Source organism: Protopterus annectens, chromosome 3.part1, assembly GCF_019279795.1.
Source record: "Protopterus annectens isolate FY-2018-M chromosome 3.part1, PAN1.0, whole genome shotgun sequence".
In the NCBI taxonomy this organism is placed as follows: Eukaryota; Metazoa; Chordata; order Ceratodontiformes; family Protopteridae; genus Protopterus; species Protopterus annectens.
The window spans coordinates 1849374786-1849387713 of record NC_056732.1 but is presented as its reverse complement, the minus strand read 5'-3'; the positions used below and the strand labels follow the sequence as shown (position 1 = coordinate 1849387713).

At 41.5% G+C, this 12928-nt stretch overlaps 1 protein-coding gene across 1 annotated transcript in view; it reads right to left on the bottom strand.

Moving 5' to 3' along the window:
- Positions 1-385: 385 nt before the first annotated feature.
- LOC122797921 (zinc-binding protein A33-like) overlaps positions 386-12928 on the bottom strand; it is a 243187-nt gene continuing 230644 nt past the window's right edge. The window contains exon 6 of the mRNA XM_044066439.1: positions 386-1855. Within this exon, the coding sequence (XP_043922374.1) occupies positions 1320-1855 (536 nt within the window). The 3' untranslated portion in view covers positions 386-1319. The remainder of the gene's footprint in view (positions 1856-12928) is intronic.

Sequence of the window (12928 nt, the reverse complement as noted above, 5' to 3'; positions counted from 1 at the left end):
CCTTGCATAACTTTATAAAGCTTGGTGCTTGTAGTACAAATAGACATAAAGTCAACAGTAGTAAATTAAATTGTTAACTCATTACAGGCATTACAACCTACCTCCATGTGTTTCTGCAGTTACATCCCTCTAATGCCTCTAAGCATCAAATATTTACTCACTCATATTTGCATTAATGCTCCAAAACCATTCTATATGCAAAGTATAAGTTTTAGCTTACATGATGGCAAACATTACTGTATTGATATGTGACCTGTCTAGTACAGAGAAAGAGATACTAAATATTATTTGCATAGTATTTATATTGCAGCAGTTTTTATATTTCTCTAAAATTCTCTAAAATATTTCTCTAAATATGTCACCGATCAAGTCACAAGGAGGCTTGCACAGCTTCATATGAAAGCTCACAGACGTATGTAGAAAAAGCTGCTGCCAGTACATGTGTTGCTAAAATGGTTACTGAAATATCCCAAGCTGATTATACAGCATTACAAAATGTAATATTTACTGTGTTTATTGTGGCTGATAAAATATAGTTTAAGACCTAGAACTGAATTAATACAACCACCGTAAAGATTACTTTGTGCTGAAAAATTTACAATTTACAGTTGTAAAGTTATGAACATTTGTTTGTACAGTGAGGCAATCAGTTCATTTGTTAAAAGGCTCAGGCCACGCCCATTTGAAGTTAGAGTATAAACTGAAAAGGGATCCATTGGAGGGAATGAGTTCAATATTTTACCAATTGTCTTAAACCCCATCCCATCACACAGAATCGTAGGTTTATAAATTTATACTCACAATCCTAATATGCCTTTTGTCACACCAATGAATTCATTTTCTAGTGATATCCCTTGCTTCCATTTCCCTTAATATACCCAGTTTCCCCATTTTTGTGTTTACTGGCTATTAGGATATGTAAGCAGTGGTGGTTGTAAAAAAGTACTAGACCTAAGAACCTGCTCTGTGGACACTGCAAAGTTGCATTTTAAAAGGGAAAAATAGTTTTTTGCTATTAATTCACTTTATTAATATGACTATTTAATACCAATACACATGAAAGTATTTAAACATTGAATAAAGTGCCTGTTGTACCACATGATAACAGATACTGAACAGGCAATTGCCAGACTGGAATTATGTCACTTACTCACTGCTGTATTTTTAACTGGTAGAGAAAAATCACTGCTTGGATCCAGTGTTCATTACTAACGCCCTTTCACATAAAGTACAGAGTTGAAAAATATATTGTTTTTCAGAGGGATACATGAACAAGTTCTATGTCAGTAGGCCTAGATGTGAAGCAGTCTGAATTACAGCTATAAATGAAGCACCTTTAGTGGTTCTAGATTTCCACCACTGCTATTGCAAGGGCTGAAGAAAGCGTACAGTGTCTCAGTGAAGGTGTTAGTGAAGGTGTAGAGGTGAGACATGTCATCAGCATTATAAAATGACACCTGAGCCCCCTCATAATCCAGGTACACTCCAACCTTCTTGGGCTGCACGGAAAGGTTGAGGTTCTTGTGTGGCAAATCTTGAGCCCAGTACCCATTTCCAGGCCTCAAGACTATAGCCCAGTAGCCACACTTTGGGTTCATGTCAAATTGGCCCTTCCTTTTGCTGGACTGTCTGGTGACCCCCACATTCCAGTCACTTTTGCACCCCACTTCCACTTCCCAGTAATGTCTTCCTGATATAAAGCCCTGTGATGCCACCACACAGAGACGTGAATTGTATCTTTCAGGATTGTCAGAGAGCTGTTTTTTAACATCAGAGTACCTCACACTGGTCAGGTTGTCAGAGAGAATGAGATTGGGATGTGATGTTTTAGGGTCCAGGGTCAAGTGAGACAAGCCTGTGAAAATAAAACAGTTTATGTCACACACATTGACAGAGTAAAGTTTATAAATCCAATATAAGAAACATATTATTAACGCTCAGTTTCAATGCAAATTAACATTTCTTTGTGATCCCTAATTTGCATGCTCTACCCTTGATACATTAGAAACATTATATAAATGTGAAGCATATTATGGTCTTCAATGTTTAATGACCATAATATCTGACAATTAATGTAGAAATAAATAAAAAATGCATCCAAGTGAATTAACAGTTAACCTGAAGTCACACTGTAAACTAAGCACTGCAACATCAGTTAGTGATAAAACAGATGGCAGTCACCAGTAAACAACACATCCTAGACAAGTAACACAAAAGCAATCTTCAAACACAAATACAAATGGAATATTGACTGATGACTTCATAGATAGGCATATGGATTCTATACTCATGAGGTGGTTCAAAAACAGGGTAACAGTGAGCTAATTTTCAGAAGCCAAGAATGATGATGCAACAAGGGCCCTTAGGGCCCTTAAACCAGACAAACATGAATACAGCATGATGGTGACCCCTGCTAGAGTAAAAGACTGGCATGCAGAACCATGAAGGATATGGAGGGAGACATGACAGCGTTCTCCATGCTTGTCACAAATGCAGGAAAGTCCCTAGAACTGCATGTGGTCCTTCCATTACTAAACATGTTATTGAGGTTTAATGAAAAGATGACTGCTTTTAACAATTCAAATATATTCCTGCATGAAATGATATGCCTGACAACTGTTTTTGCTTCATAAAGGAAAGTGTGCATCTTTCATTGCAAGGCTACCACATACTGGTGAAACTTCTTAATAGCTGTCTAAACAACAGACTGATGGACCCCTTGTGGTCTTTCTGCATCTGGAGCACAACCATGTATGTACTGTTACAGAGACCTGGTTTAAGTGCACAGGGTACACTCCCTCAGTGTCAGGGCTTTATTCCTTTATTCATTTTCATACAAGTCTTTAGGAGTAAATGGTGTCTTACTTATAAGGCTATAAGGGACTCAAAAGTCCAACAACTTTTATACTTCAATAACTCAAACAGTCCAGCTAACACTAGGGTAAGAGCTCTAAATATACCCCAACAATCAAAGTGGTGGAGTAGTTTTCTCATACAGTGCCTACCATTTCTCTGGAAAAATCTTCAGCAGTGTGGCATACTGTCTGCCTGACAAAAGGAGTAACAGGATGGATATTCATATATTCATCCATGGTATACCTGGCATAGCCTTCCTTGAAAACAGATGCAAGGCCTAAGGTGGGTACTGGTAAGTGGGAAATGGCCTTTCTGTTCAGTTGCCATGCAACTCCTATGATTCTGTTAACTAAACTACTGAAATTAAAACTAAGGAAGGTTTTTCTTTTCAAAAAGCATTTTTTTCTAGGTTTAATGACTGCTAAACTAATTACCAAATCAGACTGACAAGTCAAATTCACAATGTATGAAAGCCCAGTAAGCTTTAAAATAGATACAAGGGCTGATATTGCTGTAATTCTGTTAGGTACTCATACAAGGATCAACAAACCTCCCTCTAAATCCAGCCAAAGCATAGTTACAAAAAAACAATACAAACAAAACAAAACAAAAAAAAAAAACAAATACAGGCACTTAGAACTTCAGTTTAGCAATTTCATTTTTATTTTAACTTCAGCAAAACTGAAGTATAGGTGATTTTGTTACAATAAACCAAAAAAAAAATGTGTTACTTCAAGTAAGCAAAAAAAAATGTACCATGTACTAAACAATATACTAAAAACAAATGAAACACATTTGCTCCAGAAAAAGGCATCTAATATATAAAAAAAGGAATATTCAGTATTTAGGTAAAAATTGTATTGAATACTATGTGCTTTTAGAAGGCATTTAATATTCATGTGGTCATGTAGGCCAGGTGGTTTATTAGGGTTCCTATTATTTCCATGAATGTTCGAAATGTCGTATGTTGCATTATTGACAGCCACGTGTGTCTTCTTAACACTGGCACTGTCTCTAACTGTAGCAAACACTTTGCTCCTCTTAACATTGGCACTGTCTCTAACCAAAGCAAACACTGTTTTCTTCTTAACACTGGAACTGTCTCTAACTCTAGCAAACACTGTGTTCTTCTTAACACTGGCACTGTCACTAACTGTTGCAAACACTGTGTCCTTCTTAACATTGCCACTGTGTCTAACTGTAGCAAACACTGTGTCCTTCGTAATATTTGCACTGTCTCTGACTGTAGCAAGCATTGTGTCCTTCTTAACATTGGCACAGTCCCTAACTCCAGCAAATACTGTGTCCTTCTCAACATTGGCACTCTCCCTAATTGTAGCAAACACTATGTCCTTCTTAACATTTTCACTATCTCCAACTGTAGTGACCACTGTGTCTTCTTAACATTGGCACTGTCTCTAACTGCAGCAAACACTGTGTTGTTCTTAACATTGGCACAGTCCATAACTGCAGCAAACACTGTATCATTCTTAACACTGGCACAGTCTCTAACTGTAGCAAACACTGTGCCATTCTTAACATGGGCACTGTCTCTAACTGTAGCAAACACTGTGTCCATCTTAGCATTGGCACTGCCCCTAACTGCAGCAAAAACTGTGTCTTTCTTAACTTTTTAACTGTACTGTCCCTAACTGCTAAAAATGCTGTGTCCTTCTCAACATTGGCACTGTCTCTAAATGCAGCAAACACTGTGTCCTTCTTAACATCAGCACTGTCTTTAATAATAGCAAACACTGTGTCCTTAACATTTTGGCAATGTCCCTAACTACAGCAAACACTGTGCCCTTCTTAGCACTGGCACTGTCTCTAACTGTAGCAAACACTGAGTCCTTCTAAACATTGGCACTGGCCCTAACTCCAGCAAACACTGTGTTCATTTAACATTGCCACTGTCCCTAACTATAGCAAAAACTGTCTTCTTCTTAACATTGGCACTATCTCTAACTGTAGCAAACATTGTGTCCTCTTAGCATTGGCACTGCATCTAACTGCATTGGCACTGTCTCTAACTGCAGCAAACACTGTGTCCTTAACATTGGAACTGCCCGTAACTGCAACAAACACTGTGCCCTTCTTAACTTTGGCACTGTCCTTAACTGCAGCAAACACTGTGTCCTTCTTACCTTTGGCACTGTCTCTAACTGCAGAAAACATTGTGTCCTTCTTAACACTATGACTGTCCCTAACTGCAGCAAACACTGTGTCCTTCTTATCACTGGCACTGTCCCTAAGTGCAGCACACACTGTGTTTTATTAACATTGGCACTGCCCCTAACTGTAGCAAAAATTATGTTCCACTTAACTTTGGCAGTGTCTCCAACTGTAGCAAACACTGTGTCCTTAACATTGGCACTATCCCTAACTGCAACAAACACTGTTTCTTTCTTTACATTGGCACTGTTTCTAACTGTAGCAATCACTGTGTCCTACCTATCTTTGGCACTGTCTTGTACTGTAGCAAACACTGTGTCCTTCTTAACATTGACACTGTCCCTCACTGCAGCAAACACTGTGCACTTCTTAACAATGGCACTGTCCCTAAGTGCAGCAGACCCTGTATTCTATTATTGTCACTGTCCCTAACTGTAGAAAAAACTGTGTTCTTAACATTGGAACTGTCTCTAACTGAAGCAATCACAGTGTCTTTAACAATGGCACTATCCCTAACTGCAGCAAACACTGTTTCCTTCTAAACATTTGCACTGCCTCTAACTGTAGCCGACACTGTGCCCTTCTTAACATTAGCACTGTCTCTAACTGTAGCAAACACTGTGTCCCTCAACTTTGGAACTGTCCCTGACTACAGAAATGTGTCATTCTTAACACTGGCATTGTCCCTGACTGTAGCAAACACTGTATTCTTCTTAACATTGGCAATGTCTGTAACTGCAGCAAACACTGTGTTCTTTTAACATTGGCACTGCCCCTAGCTGTAGCAAGCAATGTGATCTTTTTAACACTGGCACTGTCTCTAAAGGAAGCAAACACTGTATTCTTCTTAACATTGGCACTGTCTCAAACTGTAGCAAACCTTGTGTCCTTCTTAACATTGGCACTGTCCCTAACTGCAGCAAACACTGTGTCCTTCATAACATTAGCACAGTCCCTGACAGAAGCAAACACTGTGTTCTTGTAACATTTGCACTGCCCCTAACTGTAGCAAACAATGTGCTCTTTTTAACATCAGCACTGTCTCCAAAGGTAGCAAACATTGTTTCCTTCTTAACAGCAACACTGTCTCAAACTGTAGCAAACCTTGTTTCCTTCTTAACTTTGGCACTAACTTTGGCACTGTACCTAACTGCAGCAAACACATTGCCCTTCTTAACACTGGCACTGTCCCTAAATGCAGCTAACACTCTGTCCTTCTTAACATTGACACTGCCCATGACTGTAGCAAGAACTGTGCCCTTCTTAACAATGGCACTGTCCCAAACTGCAGCAAACAGTGTTCTTTAACATTGGCACTGTCTCTAACTGTAGCAAACACTGTGTTCTTATTAACAATGGTACTGTCTGTAGCTGCAGCAAACACAGTGCCCTTCTTAACACTGGCACTATCCCTAACTGTAGCAAACACTGTGTCCTTCTTAACATTGGCACTGTCCCTAAGTGCAGCAAACACTGTGTCCTTCTTAACATTACCACTCTCCCTAACTGCAGTAAACACTGTGTCCTTCTTAACATTGGTACTGTCCCTGACTGAAGGAAAAAATGTGTCAGTCTCTTTCACTGTAGCAAACACGGTGTCTTTCTTAATATTGCTACAGTCCATAACTGCAGCAAACACATTTTTCATTTAACATTGGCACTATCCCTAACTGTAGTAAAAAACTGTGTTGTTCTTAACATTGGTGCTGTCTCTAACTACAGCAAACACTGTGCCCTTCCTAAAACTGGCACTGTTCCTAACTGCAGCAAATACTGTGTCCTTCTTAATGTTGCACTGTCTCTAACTGTAGCAAACACTGTGTCCTTCTTAACTTTGGCACCATCCCTAACTGCAGCAAACACTGTGTCCCTCTTAACATTGGCACTGTCCCAAACTGCAACCAGCACTGTGTCCCTCTTATCATTGGCACTGTCTCTAATTGTAGCCAACACTGTGTTCTTCTTAACTTTGACACTGTACCTAACTACAGCAAACACTGTTTCCTTCTTAACATTGGCACTGTCTCTAACTGCAGCAAACACTGTGTTGTTCTTAACATTGCAATGTCCCTAATTGCAGTGAAAACTGCATCCTTCTTAACTTTGACACTGTCTCTAACTGCAGCAAACATTGTGTCCTTCTTAACAGTGGCACTGACCCTAACTGCAGCAAACACTGTGCCCTTCTTAACCATAGCACTGTCTCTGACTATAGCAAACAATGTGTTCTTCTCAACACTGGCACTGTCTCTAGTGGTATCAAACACAGTGTCCTTCTTAACTTTGGCAATGGCCCTAACTGCAGCAAACAATGTGTCCTTTTTAACATTGAGACTGTCCCTAACTGCAGCAAAGACTGTGTCCTTCTTAACATTAGCACTGTCTCTAACTGTAGCAAACACTGTGTCCTTCTTAACATTGCCATTGTCTCTAACTGTAGCAAACACTGTGCCCTTCTAAACACTGCCACTGTCTCTAACTGTAGCAAACACTGTGACCTTCTTAACATTTACACTGTCCCTATCCCCAGCAAATACTGTGTCTTTCCCAACATTGGCACTGTCCCTAACTGTAACAAACACTGTGTCCCTCTTAACATTGGCAGTTAGGGACAGTGCCAAAGATAAGAAGGACACAAAGTTTGCTACAGTTAGAGGCAGTGCATAATACATGGGAATAATAACTTCTTATCATAATGGTAACAGTTTCCATATTAACTTTGAAACCAAATGGTCTCACAGGTATTTACAAAAAAGAAAGAGTAGTGAACAAATCAAAACCAAGAATTGGCACTGTCTCCAACTTTAGCTAACACTGTGTCCTTCTTAACATTGGCACAGTCTTTAACTGCAGAAAACGCTGTTTCCTTCTTAACATTGGCACTGTCTCTAACTGCAGCAAACATTTTGTTGTTCGTAACATTGGAAATGTCCCTAACCACTGCAAATACTGCATTCTTCTTAACACTGGCACTGTCTCTAACTGCAGTAAACAATGTGTCCTTCTCAACATTGGCACTGTCTCTTACTGTAGCAAACAATGAGTCCTTTTTTCACATTGGCACTGTCTCTAAATCGGGAAAAGCCAGAAGAAGAAGACTGTCTCTAAATGCAGCAAACACTTTCTCCTTCTTAACATCGGCATTGTCTCTAACTGTAGCAAACACTGTGTCCTTAACCTTGGCACTGTCCCTATGTGCAGTAAATGCTGCGTCCTTCTTAACACTGGTACCGTCTCTAACTGTAGCAAACACTGTGTCCTTCTTAACATTGGCACAGTCCCTAACTGCAGCATACACTGTGTTTGTTTAACATTGCTACTGACCCTAACTGTAGCAAAAACCGTGCTCTTCTTCATATTGGCAATGACTCTAACTGTAGCAAACACTGTGTCCTTCTTAGCACTGGCACAGCGTCTAACTGCATTGGCACTCTCTCTAACTGCAGCAAACACTGTGTCCTTAACATTGGCACTGCCAATAACTGCAGCAAACACTGTGCCCTTCTTAACATTGGCACTTCATCTAACTGCATTGGCATTGTCTCTAACTGTAGCAAACAATGTGTCCTGATCATTGGCACTGTCTGTAACTGCAGCAAACACTGTGCCCTTCTTAACCTTGGCACTGCATCTAACTGCATTGGCACTGTTTCTAACTTCAGCAAATACTGCATCCTTAACATTGGCACTGACTCTAACTGTAGCAAACTGTATGCCCTTCTTAACTTTGGCACTGTCCCTAACTGTAACAAAAACTTTGTACTTCTTAACACTGGCACTGTCAATAGCTGCAGCAAACACTGTATCCTTCTTAACATTGGGACTGCCCCTGACTGCAGCAAACACTATGTCCTTCTTAGCAATGGCACTGCCCCTAACTGCAGCAAACACTATCTCCTTCTTAACACTGGCACTGTCCCTAACTGTAGCTAACACTCTGTCCTTCTTAACAATGGCACTGTTCCTAACTGCAGCAAACACAGTGTCTTTTAACATTTGCACGCTCCCTAACTGCAGCAAACACTGTGTCCTTCTTAACCCTGGCACTGTGCCTATCTGTAGCAAACACTGTGCCCTTCTTAACATTGGCACTGTCCCTAACTGCAGCAAACACTGTCCTTCTTAACATTGGCACTGTCCATAACTGCAGTAAACACTGTGTCCTTCAAAATATTGGCACTATCCCCCTAGCTGAAGGAAACACTGTGTTCTTTTAAAATTGGCAGAGTCCCTAACTGTAGCAAACACTGCATTCTTCTTAACATTGGCAGTCTCTGTAACTGTAGCAAACACTGTGGCTTCCTAACATTGCCAGTCTCTTTCAATATAGAAAACACTGTGTCCTTCCTAATATTGCCAGTCTCTTTCACTGTAGCAAACACTGTCCTTCTTAACATTGGTACTGTCCATAACTGCAGCAAACACTGTGTTCATTTAACATTGGCACTGCCCCTAACTGTAGCAAAAATGGTGTTCTTCTTAACATTGGCTCTGTCGCTAACTGTAGAAGGCACTGTGTCCTTCTTAACATTGCCAGTCTGTTTCACTGTAGCAAACACTGTGTACTTCTTAACATTGGCATTGTTCCTAAATGCAGCAAACACTGTGTCCTTCTTAACGTTGGCACTGCATCTAATTGTAGCACAATCTGGCTCCTTTTTAACATTGGCACTGTCTCTAAATGTAGCAAACACTGTGTCCTTTTTAACTTTGACACCATCACCAACTGCAGCAAACACTTTATTCTTCAAAACACTGGCACTGTCCCTAACTGCAGCAAACACTATGTCCTTCTTAACATTGTCACTGTCCCTACCTGTATCAAACACTGTGTCCTTCTTAACTTTGGGACTGCCCCTAACTGCAGCAAACACTGTGCCCTTAACATTGGCATGTCCCTAACTGCAGCAAAGACTCTGTCCTTCTTAACACTAGCACTGTTACTAAGTGCAGAAAACACTTTGTTCTATTAACATTGGCACTGCTCTTAACTGTAGCAAAAACGGTGTTCTTCTTAACATTGGCTCTGTCGCTAACTGTAGCAAACACTGTGTCCTTCTAACATTGCCACTGTCTCTAACTGTAGCAAGCACTGTGTCCTTCTTAATATTGGCAATGTCCCTAACTCCAGCAAATACTGTGTCCTTCTCAACATTTGCACTGTCCCTATCTGTAGCAAACACTGTGTCCTTCTTAACACTGCCACTGTCTCTAACTGTAGAAAACACTGTGTCCTTCTCAACACTGGCACTGTCCATAACTGTAGAAAACACTGCGTCCTTCTTAACATTGGCACTGTCTCTAACTGCAGCAAACACTGTCTTGGTCTTAACATTGGCACTGTCCCTAACTGCAGCAAACACTGTATCCTTCTTAACATTGGCACTGTCTCTAACTGCAGCAAACACTGTGTCCTTCTTAACATTGTCAGTGTCTCCAACTGTAGCAAACTCTGTGTCCTTCTTAACATAGGCACTGTCTCTAACTGTAGCAAACACTGAGTCTTTTTTAACATTGGCACTGTCTCTAAATGCAGCAAACACTCTGTCCTTCTTAACATTGGCACTCTGTCTGACTCTTTGGCACTGTACTGTCCCAAACTGCACCAAACGCTGTGTCCTTCTCAACATTGGCACTGTCTCTTACTGTAACAAACACTGAGTCTTTTTTAACATTGGCACTGTCCCTAAATGCAGCAAACACTCTGTCCTTCTTAACATTGGCACCTTCTCTAACTGTAGCAAACACTGTGTCCTTAACATTGGTAATGTCCCTAACTGCAGCAAACACTGTGCCCTTCTTAACACTGGTACTGACTCTAACTGTAGCAAACACTGTGTCCTTAACCTTGGCAATGCCTAACTGCAGCAAACACTGTACCCTTCTTAACATTGGCACTGTCTCTAACTGTAGAAAACACTGTGTTCATTTAACATTACCACTGTCCCTAACTGTAGCAAAAACTATGTACTTCTTAAGATTGGCACAGTCTTTAACTGTAGCAAACATTGTGTCCTTCTTAGCATTGTTATTGTTAGCACTGTATCTAACTGCATTGGCACTGTCTCTAACTGCATCAAACACTGTGTCTTTAACACTTGAACTGCCCCATTGCAGCAAATACTGTGCCCTTCTTGATGTTGGCACTGATCCTAAATGCAGCAAACACTGTGTCCTTCTTAATGTTGGCAATGTGTCTAACTGTAGCAAACACTGGGTCCATCTTAACAATGGCTCTGTCTCCAACTGTAGCAAACACTATGTCCTTCTTAACATTGGCATTGTCCATAACTGCAGCAAACACTATCCCCCGGATTCGTGAACCTTGCGCCAGGCGCCAGCATAGCGTCGGCGTTATAACGCCAAATATGGCTGCTGAGCGATTCAGGCATGAATGAATTCCACGTGCACTACCGGCGTGCGCCGGACCGTCTCCGCCCCTGGCTTAGGTATGCAAAACACACTGTGTGCGGTATTGCACCATGCAAATGAGGGCAAATAGCGATCCACGAAGTGGCGCAGGCGTAAGCGTAAGAACGCGGCAATGTAAACCAAAAAGCGGTTTACATTTACCCAAACATGACCGAGGAGTAACGGAAGGCTGTCAAAGTCAGGTATCATATAGGTGCAATATGCCAATGTGGAAAGACACCGAGAATGTCCAAAGAAAATATGCACAAAATGTAAAAAATGACATAAATGGCACGTACGTAGAAAGAACAGCAGACCCCCGGGATATGTGCACAGAAGTTGCAAAGCAATGAAATAATATGACAATGTCCTAAAAGAGCAGTATAACACACATCAGCTGCACAGCCACCACACACCATAGTATGTATGTAAAGCTTCAACCCCAGCGCAATGGTTGTCAAGGAGTGGTGGCGGTGTTCGCCGTAACCATGTAGTACTAGTCAATCCCATGCAAATCAGGCAGATAATAGAGAATCGCAAAACGGCGCCGGTGTAAGGATGGAGCAAATGGCGTAGCGGTACTACACCGAGGAGTGGCCTACACGAGATACATGTCAACCACAGAGGAGTGTGCCACATTTGGAGGAAGGATATTGGAGGTCAGCAAATCTGGGCTGTACAATGCACATCACAGCATCAGGACTGGCGTGTTAGGAAATAGATGCGCTGAGAGTACATAATGCGCGTACAGATGCATGTGCACGAGGATGACTACGTTCCCTAAACCAGTCATGTGACGGCCTCCCCATCAACAACCACGGATATAGGAAGGTAATGCGGAGAATACGAGGAAATGCGGAAGCAGTGTAAATGGAGCAGTAATTAGCAATCAACACCAATCAATCCAGGAAGGGCAAACGGCGGCAGCTGATAACTCTGCATGCAGACTCCTGCATAACGGGAAAGGGGAGGCATATGAATGCAAAGATAGTAGGGGATGTAGCAGAAATGCAAAGAGCAAATAACCGAAATAGCACAGCCAAGTACAGAGGTAGCATAACTGCGGCTGCAGATAAAATGCATCATATGCCATGTGCCTGCAGGATGCAGTAATGTAAGATGCAAAGCCAAGGCAATGCAGGCAACTGTAATGTAACACTACAGGCAGTACCGTTGCAGTTGCAACCGTAAAACCACGGAAATAAGCCATGGATACCGCTGCACAGACACACCCAATGACATCACCGGGTATACAGCACAACAGTATTAAGTGTGAATGCACACAACACACAGCGCGATTTCCCAAATGCCGCACCGTAGGGTGTAAACAGACGGGGGACTTTTAATATGTATATGCTGGGTGCCGCCGTGGCCGTGATGCATAGGTATGTAGCAGAGACAGACGGAGTTGTGGAGGGTGGTGCCGACAACCACCGTGAGGCCTCACAGGAGAAGGAGAGTGTTCAGACCAAGGGTGACCTACCAGGGG